Source organism: Lissotriton vulgaris, chromosome 1_1 (genome assembly GCF_964263255.1).
Source record: "Lissotriton vulgaris chromosome 1_1, aLisVul1.2, whole genome shotgun sequence".
NCBI lineage: Eukaryota > Metazoa > Chordata > Amphibia > Caudata > Salamandridae > Lissotriton > Lissotriton vulgaris.
The window spans coordinates 1287606024-1287630936 of record NC_141685.1 but is presented as its reverse complement, the minus strand read 5'-3'; the positions used below and the strand labels follow the sequence as shown (position 1 = coordinate 1287630936).

The window sequence follows — 24913 nt, the reverse complement described above, 5'->3', positions numbered from 1 at the left end:
TTACAGCATTATTTGATTAAACTTTGCTAAAAAGCCACAATCTCTGTAGGAGCAAACAGCAAAGTGATGAAAGGAATGCTAGAATTTATCTCAGCCACTAACAACCACGCAGGTTGCTTTTCAGTACATTGTTTTTTGTTCATTGTGCCACTCTAGTCAGAGACCAGCCATATGCAAATCAGTATTGTTCCCACTTCTACAGCCTAAACTGACAGACCAGGTCTCCTCCAGAGGAGAGCAGAAGCAACCCCAGACCCGTTCAGGCCTCCTTGTTTCTGATGCTCTATAACACAAGGGTTACCTTGGGATCACTAGGGACCCTATGGTTTCAATATATAGCTAGGGCAGTGGTCCCCACTATAAAGTGCTAAGACATATACTCAAAAACGATATTTGTTTGCATTTATTGATGTATCATAAAAATAAATAAATATTCACCATCAGTAAAGAGCAAAGTGCGGTGACATGAACAAACATGCTCCCTGTTCAAGTAAAGTATGTGTAAATACTAATCGTGAAGTTACACCCCCCCAAAAAACAACAATAAATCATAATACAGAATTGTCCGCTTTTGTAGTCAACAGCTTTTTGATCTCTTAACCCCTTCCATGCTCATGACGGAACGGTTCCGTCATGAGCGTCGGTTGAGCTGTGCTCATGACGGAACCGTTCCGTCATGAGCCGATAGGCTCATTAGAACCTTCAGCACAGCGCGAAAATTCACGCCGCGCTGAAGGGGTTAAAACAACAGGATAATCATCAGAGCTCAATTGTAACAAGAGCCGGAGTGGCATCTTCTGAGCATTGCTTTATGTAGGACACTGTATTATCAGGATATGCCAAATTGTTCGTAGACTCTCTGGACAGTTGTAGGTGGGCTACTGGACATCCAAAACATTAGACCAGGGATTGGAACAATTGTTCAACATTCTCAGATAATATGGGGAGCGCGTCTTCAGGGAGTGACTGCACTCAAAGGTTGGGCCCGTGCCCTACCGCGAAGATGCAGATGCGTGAGCGCCTATGATTTCTGTCTACAGGCTCACACATTATAAACCACTCACCGGGCCACGGGACACATTCCCTAATTTGCACTCTTACTCCAAGGGAGCCCGCACTTTTTATTGATGTTTATGATACATTATTAAATGCAAACCAATTCCATTTTGGAGTATATGTTTCTCGCCTTACAGAACGCTTTGCTAGCTTCTGTGTTCTAAGGCAGCGCTCATTAAATATTTAATTACATTCATGGTTTCACAAACAAGACTGATCCTCCACAGGTGTGTTAAGAATACATCTAGCCAGAGATAAAAAAAAATAGCAGTAGAATGGTTCATTTGTTCATCATACTTACATAAAAATGTGTAAAAAGGCCACATGTGAAAAAGGCTGTTCACATTGTGCAACTCCCCAAAACCTTCATATTTTAAATAATTAATTTTAATGTCATCTTACAATCATGCCACATCTAAATATGTTTTCAGTAATCCTTGTCCTTAGAAGTGGCAAGGTGTAAAAAGTACATATATCTCACAATTCTAGGCCACAGACTATAGGGCTACAGTTTTATCAGGCTCATATATCAGTGCTTTCACTCTGGTTAGAGACTTTTATATGTTTGTACAGGAGGCAAATCATGCCAGACATACAGGCTAAGCCCTCAGACCGCAGTATTGATAAGTTTAAGCTTTAAATATATATTTGAGCATACAATAATTTTTGTGCCGGCACATCAGATTTTCATGTACTGAAAAAAGAAAAAAGTTACTTACCTGTAATGGTAGTTCTCCAGTACTGACATCTTTTTATAGATTCACATGCTTGAATGACACACTTTGTCACGCTCGGAATCCGACAGATACATTATAATAGCAGCATCATATTAAACATAGACTAGAGGCTGTAACCACAGCTGTTCAGTAGCCTATCCACATCATTACAAAAAGAACCAAACTTCAGCCACAGACAATCAATCAACCCATTAATTAGAGGTTGGTAAAGCGCAACTACTCATCCGTGAGGGTCTGAAGGCACTGGGCAGACTGAAGAGCACACCCTGAGAGGCCACCATGCTTCAGATTTCAAGGCATTCGTCTAAAGAACCAATATTGCTGGTGAGCTCTTGTGGGGAGAAGGGTGGGTTGCAACTGAATCTATGAAATATATAAATACTGGAGAACTACTATTACATGTAGCTTTTCTCTTCACCGGTATATGCCTTAACTTCAGCTGGTGCTTTTTTTTGGCAAACCTGTTACTTTATGGAACAATTCTTTTATTAGTTTTCACAGAGCCATAACAACATGAATGCCTACATCCACTGGCCGGCACAAGTTAAAAGCATATGAGAGAGACACAGCTGTGCGCCTACAACCCGGAGGCCGGCAGCAACATTGAACATAACAGTGGCTAGTGATCTATAATATATATCAATGGAAAGCAGTCTGCCCTGTTCATGCAACGACTCCTGAAGCAAAGGAAGCAAATAAATGAGGTAACCAATAAAGAAAAAAGAAAAGAAAAACACAAGGAAAGAAGAAAAAAGAATCGCCTAACTACTTAAACACAACACCCTTCTTCCTCACACCCTTCCCTCCCACCCACCCCTCCTCTGCACATGATGATGGTCCCACTCCCACCTGCATTGTCTAATATAGTCAAGCTCCAGCCTTTCTTTATGTGCCCGTGTCTTGGGTAGTGGGAGTGAGGAGTAAGATTCTCAAGAACCTAGGACCAGTCACCTCCCTGAATTCCTTAACTAATATCGCGATAAATGGTGCCCATAGTTCCATAGACGCATCAGCTTTAATATCCACCGTCATAGACATGTGCTCCATTGCTAAAGCAGACCACAGCCTTCTTAAACCAAGCTGTGTGGTCTGGGACCGGTAGACACCCAATGAGCTAAAAGTTCCAATCTTGCAGCGTTAAGAGCTAAAGCCATCTGCCTCCCTCTAAGTGAGCACAAGGGGAAGGTCAAGGGATTGGGAGACCCAGCTGAATGTAGGCGGAGAAGCGCAGAATATCAGTGGTAAAGGCTTTGTTTATATCGTTCAGAATCAATTCCCAATATTTCACCAGCTTGGGACAATTCCAGAGTAGGTGTACCAGTGAACCCGTCTGCCCTCACCCCCTCCAGCAATTAGCTGAACGATCTTTATTCCAGCAATTTACTCTGACCGGTGTTAGGTACCAGTAAGAAGCAACCTTAAATGCTGCCTCCAATCCTGGGATATTGTGTGCTGTGTGAGAAGTTCTATAATATATGTCCTGCCATTCTTTATCTGTGAGTGTTCTGCCTATTTCCTCCTCCCACCCCAGCTGGCCCTTGGATTTCATAGATGCGGTGGCTGCTGAGAGCAGCATAAAGCTCTGCTATGATACGCTTGTTGGTTGTTTTGGTGACTAGCCATGTTTCAAAGTGAGTCAATTGGCGTGAAGCTCCTATTCTCATGTCCGGGAAAGTTACCCAGTGTAGAGCTTGGTTATATATGAAGAGATCAGATGCCGGGATTGCGTAATCTTGCTGAAGCTGATCAAAGGGAATAACCCCGTTCTGATCAAACAGTGAACCTACCCTTTTGCAGCCCTTCTCATGCCACAGCTGAAATGTTTCTGACTTACATCTCGGGGGAAAGGCAGGGTTGTCTACCATCGGAGTAATTCAGTAAGGGAAATGTGGTAAACCCATGACAGATCGCTGTTGCATCCCACACTTTTAAGGTAGTTGAAATATGGTATATTATCACTGTACCAGGTGAATATGAATTCAGAAGATAATTGCAGATAGAGCAGCTCGCCGCCGGCGGAACCACTCATTCACTGTGAGGCAGAAAGCCATATTAGTGCTCCAAATTGATACTGAACACTCGTTGCTTCACATGACAATTTATTACAGTAATACGTCTGACGTTACAGCCGGGACGGAAGTAGAACCGGCTGAGAGGCATCTTGAGATTATAGCCACCTGTCCAAAAGCCCTGAAGAAGTCGTGGGTTACACCTAGACGAAACAAGTGTTGGCTGGGCACCTGGAAAACTAATAAATCTGCCAAAAGAAGAAAAAACGTTGTCTGGATCATATATTTTGTGATCTTGTTGTAGTTGAAATACTCGCAGTATTAATACTGTAGATTTATAATTACGTGTGCACAGGTTCATTGTATTTACACAACTGAACCTGTTTGCAGAGACAAGAAAATGTGACTGCTGGTTCCTCTGTTCTCAGTTGCTTTAGCACGTTCTCAGGTACCTCTCCTGCTGTACTTGTGAGATGTGCGTGTGCTGCAGACGTGGCACTGTAGGATTCTCCAGAGTTGTCCCTGCAAAATTAGAGCTTCTCAGATGAAATATTGGTGGGCCAGCTGAACAAGTGGCTGAATATATCACTGTGAGAAGGCGAACTTCGGGAGACCAGAAGGTACGGGAATACCGCGACCAGACTTCTCCGCGCGGCGAGGACGGAATTATGTGGGCAGGAACAAATACCTGCGAGGAGAAAGAAAAACACCCACCTTTCCTCTCTCTCCCCAGTGCGGCCCCGTATCGAAAGAGGGAGGAGCTGACCCCGGAAACGCTCCAGGTACACCAGTAAAATTGGGACCAGAACAGGAAGAGACGACTTTGACCTGCCGATGGAAGGAGGGGCAGAAGACACGAAGCGTGGAGCCGGACGCCGCGGGTGAGGACAAGGACGAGGAGCCGAGCGACAGGAGGAGAGGCAACAACCTGCGCGACGAGGAGGCGGTGGAGAACTACGACCACTGGACGGAAGAGTGGTGGTGTCCACCGGAAGAAGCTGCGGAGCCATGTGAGTGACTCTGGTTCTGGGGAAAGTGGGTTGGTATTGCTGCGGGAGGAGGGAGGAGAGGGGTACACGGGTGACTGGGCCGGAGGGGAGCACAAAGTGATGTATTACTGTAAAACGATACTCCGCGCAGACTTCACTAGCATGTACCCATTCTCACAGACCTTACGTTAATCCCTGACACCCCAACAGTTTCTTTAGTTATTCCAGTCACTGGAACCTCCTTTCTTGTTTAACTATATCATACCCCATTACAGTCGGTTATATATTTAAGCACTACCGGGTGTAGGTGACGGGTAAAACCTGTGTCACAGTAAACTGACAGGCTCCCTTTTCTTTCCTCTTGGCGAGCCTCCGGGTGAAGTTGGCACCACGGACGAATCAGAACCTCGTCCCATCTATCTCCAACCTGAAGAGGAAGGAACGGCAGCGGCCTCTACGACCCTCCACCTTGAGAGCGAGAAGACCAAACAAGGGGAAGAGACTTGTGACGCTATTGCCAAACAGAAAACTTTGACTACTGAGAATAAAGTAACATCTGTTCGACAATACATTCAGCCTCCACGTCTGTATATCTGCCCTGCACTCCCACAAGTGGTGTCAGAAGTGGGATCCAGTGGAGACATGGAGGCTGCTATCGCAGAGATGGCGGAGAATCAGGAACACCTGGGCAAGGTGATGGAAAGGTTTCTACTTGCGGTGGAAGAAGACCGAGACAAGGTACAGAAGGCGATAACCGGACAAAGCCAAACCCATGGAGCGGCCATGGACAAGATTGCTGAGGTCCTGGGACACCAGAGAGGACCCACATCCCTACCTTCCATGGTACTACAGAAATACGTTAGCGGGGAGGATCCGGATTTCTTCTTTACTAATTTTGAGCGAATAGCCACAGCAGCGGCCTGGCCTGCAGATAAATGGGGACAATATCTGGGACCTCTCCTATCGGGCGATCTGCAAGCAGCCTACCAAGCAGCAACGATACAAGGAACGGTTCCCTATGCTGACATTAAACAGTGCATCATGGAGAGGCTGGAAGTGGATGATGAATCCTACCGGATAAAATTGCGACAGATTAAGGAAGGCCCCCAAGAAACGCCTCGTGCTTTATACTTTAGGGTGAAGGACATGACTGACCGGTAGTTGAAACCAGCCACCACCGATAAAGATGGTATTATGCCCAAAATCTATTTAGAACAGTATTTGACTTCCCTCCACCCTTCTATACAGAGATGGGTCCGACAACAGGCCCAACTTACCCTTGAGACTGCTGTGGAAATCGCCAGCGCATATAGCCGCGCCCAGGAAATCCAAAAGGGAAAAGATGATCCTTCATGGAAGTCTGGTAGCCCGGGAACACACCGACCACCCCGTCCCCCACTTCCCAAGAAGCCAGAACCCGAAACCTTTATCCCTGGAGTGGTTACCCCAACCCCGATACTCAGGCCCCGAATTCTGGACCACAGTGCTTTCATTGCGGCGGAATGGGTCACATTGCTCGTTTCTGGCCGCAAAAAGAGGAATCGATGGAAATCGGAATGGCCCGAAATTATTACTGTTCCTCATCTGAAAAACTCCTTCCGCCTTATCATTGTTCGGTGAAGGTGAATGGACAACAAACCATGGCTCTAGCAGACACTGGGTGTCGTCAAAGTGTTGTACGCCCTCAAGATTTGGAACCATGGATTGGACCCATTGATGGAACTGTTGCCATACGGTGTGTACACGGTGATGTCAAGCAATATCCGACTACCCGAGTCCAAATTCAACACGAAAACGATCCCGGTACATCCTTGAAGGTGGGGCTCATTCCTAACCTACCTGAGCGAGTTATTCTTGGGAACGATTATCCCCACCTTCCCCAAATAATAAAGCAAAACCCGAACCAGGAAGAGGACTGGTGGGCCGTAGCCCCTTTCTCGGGAGAAGAGAAACCGGAATGGCCGATTTCCAAACCACGGAAGAGCCGAAAACAAAGAAGAGCAGAGAAAGGAAAGACCCCAACCGTGCTACCCATTGTAACAGAAGAAAATCCATGGGAAACTGACAGAAACTTTCGGGCTACCCAAAGAGAAGATCCAGTATTGCAGGAAGCCTGGAAAAACGCCTTAGACCAAGAAGACCCCCTTCATGTAGGTCCTTATTTTTTTGTTAAGAATGGCTTATTATATAGGAAAGGAGGGCCCACCCATAACCCCCAACTGTTGATCCCTATACCCTTTAGAGAGAAGGTGTTATTACTGGCCCATAGCCATTTATTAGGGGGACACTTTGGAGTAGATAAAACTGAGAAACAGATTACCGAGCGTTTCTATTGGCCAGGCCTTTTCCAACAAGTAAAAAAATATTGTAGGGAATGACCCATATGTCAGCGACACAGCCGGTATAAACCTCCTCGCGCCCCCCTATACCCACTACCGATCATAGAAGAACCTTTCGCCAGAGTAGGCATGGACATCATAGGTCCTTTATAGCCTTCCCGAAGTGGGTGTAGATATGTTTTGGTCATTGTTAACTACGCCACCCGGTTTCCGGAAGCGATAGCCCTGCGTCGGCCAGATGCCACTAACATTGCTAAGGCTATGGTAACTGTATTTCCCAAAGGAAATTTTAAAGGACCAAGGAACCCCGTTTATCTCAAAGGTCAAGAAACAAGTATGCACACAATTGGGAATAAGACAGATTAGAACAGCAGGATATCACCCAGAAACCGACGGGTTAGTGGAAAGGTATATTTCCACCCTTAAGACCACCCTGAAAAAGCTTCTAGACCTAGAGACCAGAAAGTGGGAGAATATGTTACCCCTGGCCCTGTTCGCAATAAGGTGCAAGGTACAGAAAAGTACAGGGTATTTGCCATTTGAGTTGTTGTATGGCCATCAGCCTAGAACATTGCTGGACATGGCTCAAGAAAAATGGTAAAACGAACCTGACAACACCAAACCCTTGGTAGATTATGTATCTAACCTTAAGACCCATTTGAGTCAGATTAACACGATTGTCCGCACTAATTTAGAGGAAGCCCAATCAGCCCAAAAAGCCCAATATGATAAAAAAGCGAAAGAGAGGGCCTTTGATATAGGTGATCCTGTTTTACTTATGATAGCCTCGTCTGATCATAAACTACTCGGTCAGTGGCAGGGACCCTACATAGTACAGAGAAAGTAACACCTGTTACATATCTTATTGAATTGGATCCCGTTCGGGGCACTTCACAGATTTATCATATCAATTTGTTAAAAAAATGGGAGGGACCCATACCGACCATTGTAGCAAAGATAGGAACAGAAGAGCCCCTGTTTGAACAGTGCCTAGACCCTGCTCAGTCACCCCCTCTTAGAAACATACTGACGAACGTTCTTCTGCCTCTTAGTAATGTTTTTTCCTTGACCCCAGGGAGAACCTCCCTGGTGGAACATGCCATCAAAACCCCTATAGGTAAACGAGTACGCCTTAGGCCTTACCGAATACCGGAGGCACGCCGCCTTACTATACGTGAGGAGGTACAAAAGATGTTACAGATGGATGCTATAGAGCCATCCATCAGTGAGTGGAATTCACCAATAGTCCTCGTATGGCTCGGTACGGTTTTGTATTGACCTTCGAGAAGTAAACAAAATCTCAGAGTTTGACACCTATCCCTTGCCCAGGGTGGACAAAATGGTAGAGAAAATTGGGAAAGACAAATATATCAGCACCCTGGACCTGTGTAAAGGGTATTGGCAAATCCCTCTGCGTCCCCAAGATGAAAAAAGACGGCATTCTCCACTCCAGGCGGGTTGTACCAATTCAAAGTGTTACCCTTTGGATTGCATGGAGCTCCGGCTAATTTCCAGATGGCCATGAATTGTATTCTACGACCCCATGAGCAGTATGCTGGCGCATACATAGATGACATAGTCATTTATAGTGACAACTGGGACCAACACATGGACCACCTGTCAAAGGAAGTCAAGACATTAGGACAGCATGGACTTAAGATCAACCCGGCTAAAAGCCATCTTGCAGACCAAACTGTCAAGTACTTGGGGTATTTATTAGGAGAAGGTGTAATATGTCCACAGGATTTCAAGCTAACAGCCATCTCTCAAATCCCATTGCCACAAACAAAAAAAGATCTCAGAGCCTTCTAAGGGTTACTTGGTTATTACCGAAGATTCATTCCTAACTTTTCTCAAACAGCAGCCCCCCTCACTAATTTATTGCAGAAATCAACGAATACAGAGGCTCATCCCACCCAAGAAATCCTGTGAGCCTTTGAATCACTAAAGAGATCCCTCACGTCGGACACGGTATTAGCCAGTCCTGATTATTCCCTCCCCTTTGTCCTACAGACAGACGCATCCGACCAAGGAGTAGGAGCGGTATTATCCCAAGCAACGAGACAGGGTGAGGAAAGACCTATCTTGTATATTAGCCGAAAACGATTTCAGAGGGAACAGAATTACGCTGTAATAGAGAAAGAGGCTTTTGTCATCAAATGGGCTATAGAAACCATAAGGTACTACCTAGAAGGAAGAGAATTTACCCTATACACTGATCACGCTCCTCTAGAATGGTTGGCACGTAACAAAGGGAACAATGACAGAGTATTAAGGTGGTTTCTGGCCCTACAACCCTACAGATTCCGAACACAACATCGAAAAGGAGCAGACCAAGGGAACGTGGACTTCCTATCAAGATATTCACAAGGGAACACCCCTAGTAGTAAGACAGCAAGGGAAAGGGGATGTGAGAAGGCGAACTTCTGGAGACCGCAAGGCCCGGCACTACCGCAACCAGACTTCTCCTCGCGGTGAGGACGGAATTATGTGGGCAGGAACAAATACCTGCGAGGAGAAAGAAAAACACCCACCTTTCCTATCTCTCCGCAGCGAGGTCCCGTATCGAAAGAGGGAGGAGCTGACCCCGGAAACGCTCCAGGTACACCAGTAAAATTGGGCCAGAACAGGAAGAGACGTCTTTGACCTGTGGATGGAAGGAGGGGCTGAAGACGCGAAGCGTGGAGCCGGACGCCGCGAGTGAGGACAAGGACGAGGAGCTGAGCGACTGGAGGAGAGACAACGACCTGCACGACGAGGAGGCGGAGGAGAACGACGACCACTGGACAGAAGAGTGGTGGTGTCCACCGGACAAAGCTGAAGAGCGGCCGCAACTCAGGAGTGTTGCGGCGGAGCCATGTGAGTGACTCTGGTTCTGGGGAAAGTGGGTTGGTATTGCTGCGGGAGGAGGGAGGAGAGGGGAACATGGGTGTTTGGGCCGGAGGGGGAGCACAAAGTGATGTATTACTGTAAAACGATACTCCGCGCAGACTTCACTAGCGTGTACCCATTCTCACAGACCTCACATTAATCCCTGACACCCCAACAGTTTCTTTAGTTATTCCAGTTCCTGGAACCTCCTTTCTTGTTTAACTATATCATACCCCATCACAGTCGGTTATATATTTAAGCACTACCGGGTGTAGGTGACGGTGACGGGTAAAACCTGTGTCACAGTAAACTGACAGGCTCCCTTTTCTTTCCTATTTGCGAGCCTCCGGGTGAAGTTGGCACCACGGACGAATCAGAACCCCGTTCCATCTATCTCCAACCTGAAGAGGAATGAACGGCAGTGGCCTCTACGACCCTCCACCTTGAGAGCAAGAAGACCAAACGAGAGGGAGAGACTTGTGACACTATTACCAAACAGAAAACTGTGACTACTGAGAATAAAGTAACATCTGTTCGACAATACATTCAGCCTCCATGTCTGTATATCCGCCCTGCACTCCCGCAATCACTACCACTTCACCCAGCACCAGCTCCTACAGCGGTGAAAGATGAGCAATACCAGCTGCCTAGTGATTCCTAATGATAGCATTTGTAGAGCTCCGCTGTGGGCCGATGAAAGTGCCTGGTTGCCTGATGCTTGCTCACAGCGTGGGTCAGGCAACCAGTGGCTGTACATCACACACAGACTGTGTAAACGAACTGGACTACGACAAAAACAATATGAGACTGCAAATAAGACATAGCGATCCTCATGCCCTACTTGACAAGCCAACCAAACAGTCATAAAACCGGGGCCCGTTGATAGTCACGAATGTCCATAGTCAATGATTTATATTTATTGTCTAATTCATTACAGTAATTCTTTGTACTGTTTTCCTCACTCTGTACTCAGACTTCACATTCCCTACTATCTAAAGGAAGTATTTTTTTTGCCACTCGGCAGTTCCATTAATTTGTCCTTCCTTTGACAAATCAGTGTTGAGGAACGACCCCCAAGGTTTCACTATAGACTCCACCCCACCTTCACACTAACTGAGAAGTCATCACTTTGAGTGTTACTGCACAAGTGCTGTACTTTGATTTAAGCACCTGAAGCTAAGGGAGAACCTATGGGTAATGGTATGTTTCTGAATCATGACTGGTTCAAACGATTCCTTGATGTCTGCATATTGCCAGGTAGCAGGGAAGCGTGTAGTGCATTTCAGGTCACATGGTACTCATAAGGTGAATCTGAAACCTTGCAGTATAATATTAAGACTGAACAGTTCAACCGAGGTAAAGACACCAGTAATCGAGAACCACTTTCTGTATTAGGCAAAGCCTCAGCACCCATCTAAAGGAATCCACAGCACGAAGGGTGACTGGGCAATTAAATATGTCCATTAGAAATACCAGTAAGCCACAAGGGGTGGTGGGAGTAAAGGAAACATGGATGAATTAAAAGTAATTTTATCTGTAGCCTCCATTTACACCTTCACATTATGGTGACAATTTAGCATAGTGGAAGCACGTCACTCCATTCTGCCAAAAAAGAGGATTTAGTCACCATAGTGGGCTTCTTGACAACATCTCTCTCAAATGACCGACCCAGTGAAAATGTTAAAGGAAACCCAACAGGCTACAGTTACCTTCTAACTAAGGTGGCTTTGATCACAATCTCAGCAGTCATACCTCGCCATGTCCTGGAACGCACTTCCCAGCTTCGGCAGGAGGAGACTCGATTCTTCCCCTCTGCTCCTCGCTGGTGACATCACGGCTGCCTTTCCATCCTCTGCTTCCTAAGGGGTGGAGTAATACAAAGACATTGGAGTCCCTCACATAAGGAACTAGGCACAAGTCACGGGTATGGCTGTCACATTTTTTGAGTTGACGCCCAACACTACGGTTATTGAGTTTTAGGTCTCTCCACCATCCATCAAAACCCCGCCGTCACCCTCTCTTAGCCAACTAACCATTTCATCAATGGGAACGGGAGGAGTAAGGGGGCTGCAAAGCAAACTTCACACTGTTTTACATGCAGATCACCATAAGGGCCTGATGATGGAGTGATCGTCATGCTGTATTGGATAATCTCATTGCTAACATCAAGGTTCTCATCAGTTTATGGTTAGGCTCAACGGCCACTGACTCTGTAAGGCAATACCAGTCAGGTCTCTGCAAGGAGAAGCAACAACTTATTTGACTTATTTATTTGACAGTGGTGATGGGCTGATCTCAATTAACTGCAAACATTGAGATACATATTGACATCACCACCGTCTACTGGCCAAGTACTCTGTTAGATCCAGTTGCTTAGCAAAATCGGCATGGTCTCTGGTGCCCCCTATCTCTAAAGTCTGGTATCTCAGCATGCTCCTAGACGATAAATTGGATCTTAATGACCAGATCTTTATCACCACCAAATCTTGCCTCTTCCAGATAAGGCACCTCTGGAGAATTTAACCTTTTCTCTCTTTGCCACATAGAATCTTGACCAACAATGCCTTTGTACAGTGTAGACTGAAGGACAGTAATGCAGTTTACCTGGGCACCCTGAAAATCTTTTCTGCAAGACTTTCACAAATCCAAAATGCTTTATCAGAAGCCTCTTTCAGGCAAGAAAATTGCTCTATCTACATTAAATCTTCTCCGACAAGTCCCCCTAAACTCCTGTTTCACAAATTCAATAAAAACCATCAATCCACCCCCACCCCCAAACTCAGCACCCAATATCTGTTTCAAGTTCCGCTCTTCAAACTCCCGCACAGCGAGGGGGGAGGAGCCTTACTGTGCTCAGTGCTGAGCTGGGAATGCTATTCCCCGATCTGTACTTTCCCTCCCCTCTTCCAATTTAAACAAGCACTTGCAATGCAATAGCTCTCACATTAGGAAAGTTTGAGCTATTGGTATTGTAAATGACACATTTTTTATTTATGTTTTGTTTTTGAAAATAGCGAAATTAATAGCTTTGTCATTTACAATGCCAATAGTTATAACTTTCGCAAATGTGACACCTATAGCATTTGTAATACAATATGTGTTGTATTTACGTGATTTACATGTATTGATATTACAAATAACAATGGATTTTATTTATTTTTTAATAATTAATACTTAAATAAAAGTTATTGTAATTTATAATGGCAATAGCTTAAACTTTTGTAAATAGTTTTTGTGAAGATTATGTTCAGTGTATTTTATTGTGACTAAAATCCAAGAACAGAAGTAAAATATGAACATCTTTTTGTTACATTTGTAATAAAGCTTGAAACATTAAGAAAACATATTTGAACCAGGAGTTGTTGAATGGTTGCACAGATTGATGCTGTGGTGGCGCTGACTGATGTTGTGATGGCGAACGAGTGATGCTGTGGCATTCAGTGATGCTGTGTTAGCACATAGTGATGTTGTGAGGCCCCTGAGTGATGCTGTGGTGGTGCAGAGTGAAGCTGTATGCTATGCTATGTTTTGTTTTGCTATCCTGTTTTGTTATGCTATGTTTTGCTATCCTATGCTTTGATTTGTTACGTTATGCTTTGCTGTGTTTTGTTATGCTATGCTGTTTTGTTATGCTATGCTTTGTTTTGCTATGCTACGCTTTGTTATGCTATGCTATGATATGCTTTGTTGTGTTTGGTATGCTATGTTTTGCTATGCTATTATATGTTTTGTTTTGCTATGCTATGTTTTGTTGTGTTTTGTTAAGCTATGCTATGTTTTGTTGTGTTTTGCTATGCTATGTGATGTTGTGTTTTGTTATGCTATGTTTTGTTATGTTATGCTATGTTTTGTTATGCTATGCTATGTTTAGTTTTGCTATCCTATGCTTTGTTTTGTTATGCTATGCTATGTTTTGTTGTGTTTTTTTATGCTATGCTATGTTTTGTCGTGTTTTGCTATGCTATGTTTTGTTATGCTGTGCTATGTTTTGTTATGCTGTGCTATGTTTTGTTATGCTATGCTATGTTTTGTTGTGTTTTTTTAGGCAATGCTTTGTTTTGCTATGCTATGTTTTGTTACGCTATGTTTTGTTATGCTATGTTATGCTTTGTTATGCTATGTTTTGTTATACTATGCTAAGCTTTGTTTTGTTATGCTATGCTATGTTGTGTTTTGTTATGCTATGCTATGTTGTGTTTTGTTATGCTATGCTATGTTTTGTTTTGTTGTGTTTTGGTATGCTATGCTATGTTTTGGTATGCTTTGCAATGCTATGTTTTGTTATGTATTCTATGTTTTGTTGTGTTTTGTTATGCTATACTATGTTTTGTTGTGGTTTGCTATGTTTTTTTATGCTATGCTTTGTTTTATGTTATGTTATGCTATGTTTTGTTATGTTATGCTATGCTTTGTTCTGCTATGTTTTGTTGTGTTTTGTTATGCTATGCTATGTTTTGATATGCTTTGTTATGTTATGCTATGCTTTGTTATGCTATGCTATGTTTTGTTGTGTTTTGTTATGCTGTGCTATGCTATGCTTTGTTGTGTTTTGCTATGCTATGTTTTGTTATGCTATGTTTTGATTTGCTCTCCTATGCTTTGTTTTGTTATGCTATGTTGTGTTTTGTTATGCTATGCTGTTGAGGGTGTGTGAGTGTGTGTGTGAGGGTGAGGGTGAGTGTGTGAGAGGGTGTGAGGGTGAGGGGGTGTGAGGGTGAGGGGGTGTGAGGGTGAGGGGGTGTGAGGGTAAGGGGGTGTGAGGGTGAGGGGGTGTGAGAGTGAGGTGTTGTGGGGGTGTGAGGGTGAGGGCGTGAGGGTGAGTGAGGGTGAGAGGGGTGAGGGGGGTGAGGGTGTGTGAGGGTGAGGTGGTGTGAGGGTGAGTGAGGGTGAGAGGGTGTGAGGGTGCATGAAGGGGTGTGAGGGTGTGTAAGGGTGTGTGTGGGTGAGGGTGTGTGTGGGTGAGGGTGTGTGAGGGTCAGAGGGTGTGTGAGGGTCAGGGGGTGTGAGGGTGAGGGGGTGTGAGGGTGCGTGGGGATGTGAGGGTGAGGGTGTGTGAGGGTGAGGGGGGGTGAGGGGGGTGAGGATGAGTGGGTGTGAGGGTGAGGGGATGTGAGGTGTTGTGAGGGGGAGTGAGGGTGAGGGGGTGGAGGGTGTGTGAAGGTGAGGGGGTGTGTGAGGGGTGCGAGGGTGTGGAGGTGTGAGGGTGAGGGTGTGTGAGGGGGAGGGTGTGGGGTTGTGAGGTTGTGAGGGTGAGGGTGTGGGGTTGTGAGGGTGAGGGGGTGTGAGGGCGAGGGAGGGCGAGGGAGGGCGAGGGAGGGTGAGGGTGGGTGAGGGGGAGGGTGAGGGTGTGTGAGGGTGAGGGTGTGTGAGGGTGAGGGGGTGTGAGGGTGAGGGGGTGAGAGGGTGTGTGAGGGTGAGGGTGTGAGGGTGAGGGGGTGTGAGAGTGAGAGGGTGAGTGAGCGGGTGTGAGGGTGAGAGGGTGTGAGAGGGTGTGTGTGGGTGAGAGGGTGTGTGAGGGTGAGTGAGGGTGAGGGTGTGCGAGGGGGTGTGTGAGGGTGTGAGGGGGGTGAGGGGATGTGTGAGGGTGTGAGGGTGTGTGAGGGGTTGTGAGGGTGAGGGGTGTGAGGGTGAGGGTGGGTGAGAGGGTGTTTGAGGGTGAGGGTGAAAGGGTGGGTGAGATGGTGGGTGAGATGGTGGGTGAGGGTGGGTGTGAGGGGGAGTGAGGGTGAGAGGTGTGAGGGTGAGGGGGTGTGAGGGAGGGTGAGGGGATGTGAGGGTGAGGGGATGTGAGGGTGATGGGGTGTGAGGATGAGTGAGGGTGGGTGAGGGTGTGTGATGTGAGGGTGAGAGGGTGTGAGGGTGTGTGAGGGTGAGGACGTTTGAGGGTGAGGGTCCGAAGTAAATAGCGGCAGGGCAGACATCATAAGACAGAGAAGAAAATGCGTCGTGACTAAGTTGGTCAGTTTCAGAATCAGGAGAGGCAGAGTCAGCACATTCTGCGAGGGATCAACGTGTCTAGAGGCAAAGCATAGGGGATGTAGCATTGCAGCTAGCAAGTCGAGTGTTTTCAAGCTGAGTGTCCCTAGAGAGATGGCAACACAGCAACAGCATTTGAGGAGCAAGGCTACTGTAAACAAGCACAGTAGGCTTTCACTTTCGTCCAGAAAAAAAACCGAGAAAGGTGCAGAGAATGCCGAACAAAACATGGCTTCCCCGCGAAATAGATGCAAAAAAACCCCAAGCTCTCGGCATTGCTGTGGCGGGGGTGGGGGAGCGCAAGCATATTCCTTTGAAGTCTGCTGCCAAAGCTCAGACAAATGGTGGTGTGCGATGTACACGGGGCGGGGGAGCGACAGCCTTTGAAGTCTGATGCCGAGGCAAATACAACTGGTGGTGTGTGATGTGGCTGGCTCTGTGCACGCGCATAGCTCAAATGAACTGTACGCGATCCGCAGGCTAGGTAGACTTTTCTTTTCCGCTTACTATAATCTCGCCTATATATCCTGCGGGATATAATAGGTGAGCCCTAAAAAGCCCTCAAAACCATTTTTTACCCAATAAGAAACATCTTCCCTGCCCGGAAATGACACAAGTGCAGTGAAACACACTTTGAGGTAGTTGTGCATTCTACAAACACCCACTAAATAAATACATAAAATAAAAAATAATGTAAGTAAATAAAAGGCCTCCTTCATCCAATTTGGGTAATGAAGGACAGAAGGACTGCCATAACGAGTCAGCTGACAGTTATGACTAAATGATTGCGGCCCTCATTTTCTCCGGGCCTGGTACCACAGCACTGCTGTGCCAATGATGGTTTTACTGCTGGTTTGATCTTTTCAGAAGTATAATAGCACAGAGTACAAAAAGCGTGTGTGGGGCGTGTTTACGCATTATGTATTTCATGCCATACCAACTGTTGGAACTGGCACTTTCTAGTTGGCTGAGGCAGTACCTCAGCCAGGCAAAACCTATCACTGCCATCAGGGTGGGGGGGGGGGGGATTCCACACACTGTATAACCTGCGCTCACCCTTGGGTAGCTTGGCACTGAGCAATCAGGCTGACCACAGAGGCAATATGTAAAGCACACACACCGCACTCACGATAAAAACCTTGTGTCTCACAAAAGAGACTTCACACATGATGTATGTAAATAATGTTTCTATTTAGCACACATAATAATCAACACACAAGAGAGATGAGGCACAATCGACAAAGCGGGCCATGCTGGGTCCCGCAACCGATGAATCCACTCACCACCAACAAGATGCTTATGCATGCCAAGGTCCCCACGCCTTAGATGCGGGCCAGTCTTTGGGACTCTGTACAAGGCAATATGGTCTCCAGGCACAATTATTAATGCCACGCCAACGCTGCCAGTTGTAATCCAGCAGATGATGTGGGCACCTGAGAGGGCACCGCACTTCAGGAGTCACAGGCAGATGTTGTGGGTCCCTCTTAGGAGATCTTGCCCTGGGACCTCTGAAAGAACAGGGGACAAGCTCAAAAAGCCTTTGGAGAGCGCACTTCAGGGTGCTACACAGCAGCAGGTAGTCAGCACAGGCCAGCCATTATCCAGGAAGGGGATACAGTCCATTTTAATGGCAGTACTCTTCCTCGTGCACAACAGAGTCCTCTGGCAAAATGCACCACGTAGTTCTAGGTTCTTCAGTCCTACATCCCCACAAACATATCTCACCCGTGCTGAAGTATGGCACCAGTAGTTATACTGGAATGTGGCTTTGACGTTGGGGGTGGTTCGCCCACAGATTTCTCCCCTACATTTCAGTCCTGTCTGCCATGAGGTCATGGAATGCAGATCTTTATCTTTAGTGGGGCAATGATCTGGCTCCAGAGGCAAGTGTCAAAACCTCTTTCTCAAATCTCTCCAGCCTGACCACAAATGGCTGAGGTCTGTTGTTTCAGGTGCATGCAATGTGTTTTAAAGCTGTCACTGGGGAATGCTCAGATGTGCTCTGTCCGCCAACCTCCAGTGTGGACTGGAGCCAAACACCAAGGCACACAAAGAGTTTTAGAGCACAGAAATGCCCACTTTCTAGTAGTGGCATTTCTACATGAATTACGACAACGCGACCTTTACCACTGGCAAGAGGTTGTCGCTGTGAACCCAATGACAGGAAACATCATAAGGCTGCTCCACTGCAATCCACTACTGCAACCTGAAGTGATGTTGTCCATTTCCCCATGTTAGCCTATGAGAAGAGCAAACCTCATAGGAAGTGAAAACATACATGGATATTCCTCACTACCTGGACAGGGGACACACATGTACCTGCCCTGCCTTTCACCTACCACTTGCTTCAACCCTTAAGACGTACCCCCGGGGTACTCGGTGGAAGTGAAAGGTCCTCTCAGAACGGCTAGTGACTTCAATGATCCCAGGATTCTTATTTCTGGTCCAGGGAGGACCTTGCTTGGGAGTTCGGGCTGGACTGTTCCCACGGGGAGCAGGGTCAATACTGATTTGCATTTGGCTGGGTCCTAACTGGGGTGACGTGGTGAGCAAAATAACAATGGATTAAACCCAGATCTGTGACTGGGGGTGAGTGTTTGAAAAGTTTCAAGACTCGTCCATCATTTTATTTTGTGATGTTGCCAGTGACTTAAACAGGTCAGTCTGAGTCAGGGCGCAATTGCGCGGATAAGCCAGCAATAGCAGGCTGGACCAGTAGTTAAGAGCACCACCTGTGTGAGTGCACACACCAGCCTGCAATGGCAAACTGGACACATGCTTAGCACACCTATGGTGCAGAGTACACACCAACCTGCAATGGTAGGCCGGACACGTATTTAGGAGCACCATTGGTGTGAAGCGCACACCCGCCTGTCATGGCAGGTCGGACATGTATTTAGGAGCACCATCGGTGTGAGTGCACACACCAGCCAGCAATGGCAAACTTGACACATGCTTAGCACACCCATGGTGCCGAGTACACACCAGCCTGTATTGGCAGGCTGGACATGCATTCAAAGAAACCATTGGTTCAAGTGTGAACACCAGCCTGCACTGGCAGACTGGACCACCAGATCTTAAAACATAATAGGTGCCACTGCAGGCCAGCCATGGCAAACCTAACCAATGCTTTAGAAACCTCAGGTGAGCACCAGTTCCTAACATGTGTAGGAAGGGCGTGCACACTTTCACACTGTACTTTCAGTGGGAAAGTGCCTCAGGCCCTAACAAGAGAATCGGCCACACTCAGGAAGTGTCCCATAGGGAGAGTCGTCCCCCTAGGTAGGGAAACCCCACATTGGGGCTCACCCCTACCCGCTCAGATGTACCTACCCGGTTAATCACCTACCCTGTTTGGTGGTAGTGAACGGCCCCCTCAGGGTGGCTACGGAGTGAAACTGGCCAACCTAAGTATGAGACATTTTTGATAGGCTATCAAGTGGGTGGCACAATCGGTGCGGCGTCCCCCTATTAGCCAGTGTCACGCCCGCCCTGGGTATGTGGTGTAACTTTTGTACAGGGCACTCACAGGTACGACACCTAAACCAATCAAGTAAGCACCCTATCCTGACACGTGCGCACCTTCCCACTGCAGTTCAGTGGGAAAGTGCACAGAGTCCTATGGTCAGCGAAAGAAGGACAAAAAGCAAAAGGTTTTAGGGAAATCCCCCTATGAAGGGCCATGTCCAATATCACTTCACTAATGAAGGTCCCTGCCACGAATCGAGTTAGCCAAAGGAGGCTAATCAGATCATATGGCTTGTACATTTCTAGCAAGTCAGTAAAAGTGCAAAACTTTTGTGTTTTGTTTTAATGGAGGGAATTTCTTCCGAAAATAGTGGTATGGAGGGCACAGGGACCAATTAAAGTGTATTATTTTATCAAGCAGCAGAAACTCATATATTATAGTCATCATTTTTTTTAATCACTTGTTAAATATGCAGTAACTGGGTGAAGACATTAGGTAACACAGAGCCTAATACCACTCATCACATGTGCCTGGTGGTTTTTTACCTGGACCTCACACACCTGGACAATTCCCTATCATATTCAAGTCAATACACACGACCCAATACACTACATCACTGGTAGTCTCAGTTGGGGTCGTTTTTTTGGTCTGGCTTGACAAGTATGTGGATCATCACCAGAGAGGGGTGTTGGCTCCGCCCACATGTGGGAGTGAGAAGTACATGTTTTGATTTATCAGAAGATGTGTGCTTCCACAAAAAAAGTGCTTGCCCTCCAGCAGCAGTTATCATTTTGTTTATTTACCTAGCTACCAAAGCTTGAACTATCACTTTCAAGGGTACAAACATGAGACTGGAATGCTATAAAAGTACCTTAGATAATTAGATCATTTATGTTCTTTGTCTCTGGCAGCAGCACAGATGAGGGGAGGCCAGTCACTTACATTTTTAGGTCTGGCTTGACAGTACAGCTGTCACCTGACCTTTAAATCTAGGCCAATATTACTCTACTGTCCTTTGCTTCCACAAAAATACATATCTATTTCCATGTCATTTATTTGCGATGTTTCACCTGACCATACAACATTCCTTTAAAGCCAGACCTATTGGCATTGCCAATGAGTGTTGAATTTTCATCCAGATTGCAGTGAGAGAACATGGCCGGTTTATCTGCAACCAACTGGAGAAAAACATTCCTCTGACGCCTAGATTTATGTTGGGATAAATAACTTTCTAATCTCTTGTTCACTATCACTGTATCATTTGTGTCTGTCAGCAGACTGCTACAAGTGCAAATGGGAGGGAAGGGCACAAAAAACCGAGAAGGGGAGTCTTACCACAAGGTGTTCACAAGGAGCAGAGAGTCTTACATCAGGGCACTTCCTAAAACGGGTGGCAAGGAGGAAGCTTCACAGCAGAGCCCGCCTTCTACCCGTGATCCTTGGGAGAGGTCAACAGACTCCCACCTCAAACATGTACTTTGGTCAAAGTCAGAATCAGTATGAGGTCATGCTAAAGTGGCGACCCCTGCCTTGACTTCCATTTGGTAGTGCCCTGTCGGAGATCACAGGGACATGGCAGGGGCCTTGAATTTAAGTAGCACTTGTATAGCGATTTCAGGTCCTTAAAAGTCACATGGGAAATGGGCTAGATTAGCACAATGATGCAAAGGCGACGGACTGGCAGTCTGAAAACTCTTTTTCGTGCTGGCATTTCCGTGCAATGGTAGAAGGGTGGGAAGGGCTGGGTTTTGAAAACACAGCGTAGTTTCCCACGAGGGCTGCGTTGGGCATCTGGACGAAGACTGCCCCGCTCCGTGGAGCCCCAGCTCTGGCAGCCGCTGGATCCCGGCATTCCCAGCGCGGCGGAGATCTATAAATCTGCGGCCCTGTCTGCCATGTTCATGGTTCCGAGCGACCTACCATCACGGGTGAGTAGTTCTGTATGGTTACTGCCTGGTTAGTTCACGGGGGCCATTGAGCACGTCCCGTGCAATTTACGAGCCATGACCAAACGGAGCAGAAACGGGCCCTGCTAGGCCGCAACACGGTGACACCGCCACCCCTGGCCCTCTGCGCCCTGCTGACTAGCCCACAGCTAATCAACCTCCTGCCTTTTGTCAGGGGCGTAGCTTCCACTGGTGCAGCAGGTACAGTGGCACCAAGGCCTCGAGGCCTGAGGGCCCCACTGAACCCTGAATATTGCTGCATTTTAGAATTGGAACAGCAGCGAGGGGCCCTATTCCTTCCTTATACTCGGACCCATGACACACTTGCTACGCCACTGCCCTTTGTCATGGCACCTAGCTGGTGTTCTAAATGTTGTCCCTTTCCTGTCGGATTATAGGATTTCCCACAGAGCTGAGCCTAGAGATAGCTAGAGTATGAGGGACTGCCTGTAATGTCCTGGGGTACAGGAGATGCTATTGTCTGCCTGCTAGAGTATGAGGGACTGCTTGTAATGTCCTGGGGTACAGGAGATGCTATTGTCTGCCTGCTAGAGTATGAGGGACTGCTTGTAATGTCCAGGGGTACAGGAGATGCTATTGTCTGCCTGCTAGAGTATGAGGGACTGCTTGTAATGTCCTGGGGTACACGAGATGCTATTGTCTGCCTGCTAGAGTATGAGGGACTGCTTGTAATGTCCTGGGGTACAGGAGATGCTATTGTCTGCCTGCTAGAGTATGAGGGACTGCTTGTAATGTCCTGGGGTACAGGAGATGCTATTGTCTGCCTGCTAGAGTATGAGGGACTGCTTGTAATGTCTAGGGGTACAGAGATGCTATTGTCTGCCAGCTAGAGTATGGGAGACTGCTTGTAATATCTAGGGGTACAGAGATGCTATTGTCTGCCAGCTAGAGTATGAGAGACTGCTTGTAATGCCCAGGGGTACAGGAGATGCTATTGTCTGTCAGCTAGAGTATGAGAGACTGCTTGTAATGCCCAGGGGTACAGGAGATGCCGTTGTCTGCCAGCTAGAGTATGAGAGACTGCTTGTAATGTCTAGGGGTACAGGAGATGCTATTGTCTGCCTGCTAGAGTATGAGGGACTGCTTGTAATGCCCAGGGGTACAGGAGATGCTGTTGCCTGCCTGCTAGATTCCCGACCCCAACCACCTAGAATGCATCCTTCTCAACACCCGCTCGGTCCACAGGCACGCCATTGACCTTTGGAACCTACTTGACACCATCTCTCCTGACGTCGCCTTCCTAACGGAAACATGGATGAACGCTTCCTCCGCCCCTGACATCGCCATCGCTATCCCTGATGACTATAAGATCACACGCAAGGACCGCACTGACCATACAGGAGGTGGAATCGCCATCGTCCATAAGAAAACTATCCGCATCTCAACCAGCTCTGACGCCAACCTCGCCAACTCCGAACACCTTCACTTCCAGATCCACATCGACCCCAAGACCACACTCCGAGGCACTCTCCTCTACAGACCACCAGGACCCCGCGCAAAATTCAGTGAAGACATCACGGACTTCATCACCCCACACGCGCTCCCCTCCAAAGACTACATCCTTCTGGGAGACCTCAACTTCCACCTTGAAAAGAGCAACGACCGCAACACCGCCACCCTCTTGGACAACCTCGCCAACCTCGGACTTAAACAACTGGTCACTTCCCCCACTCACATCGCAGGTCACACTCTAGACCCCATCTTCACCTCCAGCAACCATGTCTCCTTCAGCCACACTACGGATCTCCTCTGGACTGACCACAGCTGCGTTCATTTCACCTACAACAAGCCGAAACCCACCATCCACCTCCAACCAACTCTACAAAGAAACTGGAACAAAATCACCACAGAACAGATCTCCACATCGCTCCTTCAAACCTCCCCAGCCCTCTCTTCTAACGCCAACGAAGCCGCCTCCAACCTCACCCTTTGGTTATCCAACACCGCCGACAACTTAGCACCACTGAAAAAACGTCAACACAAACCTGGCATCAAAAAGGCCTCATGGTTCAACGACGACCTCAAGAAGTCCAAGAAACTGTGCCGCTCCCTTGAGAAGACCTGGAAAAAAGACCCATCCACCAGCAACAAGGACGCCTTCAAAAGCGCCATCCGTACTCACCACCAACTGATCCGAAAAGCCAAGAAAACAGCATTCAAAGATCGACTTGACAACAACGCCCACAACAGCAAGGAACTTTTCAACATCGTCAAGGAATTTTCCAACCCCTCGGCCAACTCCAACGACATCACCCCCTCTCAAACCCTCTGCGATTCCCTAGCCTCTTTTTTCCACAACAAGATTGCTGACATCCACAATAGCTTTGACAACCAACCCGGAAGCCAACCCACCCTACCATCAGCTGACCATCTTCCCCCCGTTAACACCCTTAACGCCTGGAACCCAATCTCCACTGAGGACACCATCCGCCTGATGAACTCCATCCACTCTGGCTCCCCCACAGACCCATGCCCTCACCACATCTTTAACAAAGCAGACTCCGTCATAGCTCCGCACCTCCGAGACGTCATCAACTGCTCCTTCAACTCCGCTACCTTCCCAGAAGACTGGAAACACGCTGAACTCACCGCCCTTCTGAAAAAACCAACAGCAGACCCCACCGAACTCAAAAACTACCGCCCCATCTCGCTTCTTCCATTCCCGGCCAAAGTCATCGAGAAAGCTGTCAACATCCAGCTCGCCGCCTTCCTCGAAGCCAACAAATCACTCGACCCCTCACAATCTGGCTTCCGAGCCAAACACAGCACTGAGACCGCCCTCATCGCAGCAACAGACGACATTCGAACTCTACTGGACAATGGAGACACAGTCGCCCTCATCCTCCTCGACCTCTCTGCAGCCTTCGACACAGTCTGCCACAGCACCCTTTTACAACGCCTCAGAAATATCGGAATCCAAGGAAAGGCACTGGAATGGATCACCTCGTTCCTCACCGGAAGAACCCAGAGAGTTCGCCTCCCACCATTCAAGTCCGAGGCCTCTGAAATCATCTGCGGAGTACCACAAGGATCCTCACTCAGTCCCACCCTCTTCAACGTATACATGAGCCCCCTCGCGGCCATCGCCCGCCAACACAACCTCAACATCATCTCTTACGCGGATGACACTCAACTGATCCTATCCCTCACCAAGGACCCCAGCACCGCCAAAACTAACCTACACGAGGGAATGAAAGAAGTCGCTGAATGGATGAAACAAAGCCGTCTGAAACTGAACTCAGACAAAACAGAAGTCCTCATCTTAGGTAAATCCCCCTCTGCATGGGACGACTCTTGGTGGCCGGAAGCCCTCGGAAAAGCACCCATCCCGACAGACCACGCACGGAACCTAGGCGTCATCCTGGATTCCTCACTCTCTATGAACAGACAAGTCAGCGCCGTATCCTCTTCCTGCTTTAACATTCTTCGCATGCTCAGAAAAACATTTCGCTGGATCCCCTCCGAAACAAGGAAAACAGTCACCCACGCTCTGGTCACGA

At 47.4% G+C, this 24913-nt stretch overlaps 1 protein-coding gene across 3 annotated transcripts in view; it reads right to left on the bottom strand.

Annotated features, from left to right (window-relative positions):
• Window positions 1-24913, bottom strand: part of CALCOCO1 (calcium binding and coiled-coil domain 1) — a 239259-nt gene that overhangs the window by 15282 nt on the left and 199064 nt on the right. The window contains exon 14 of one of the 3 annotated variants that reach the window (XM_086965206.1): window positions 11754-11860. The exons of 1 other annotated variant lie outside the window; for it this stretch is intronic. In XM_086965206.1, coding sequence (XP_086821332.1) covers window positions 11754-11860 — 107 coding nt within the window. Of the gene's footprint in view, window positions 1-11710; window positions 11861-24913 lie in introns of all 3 variants that reach the window. One more of the 3 variants, XM_086965212.1, reaches the window with a different exon arrangement.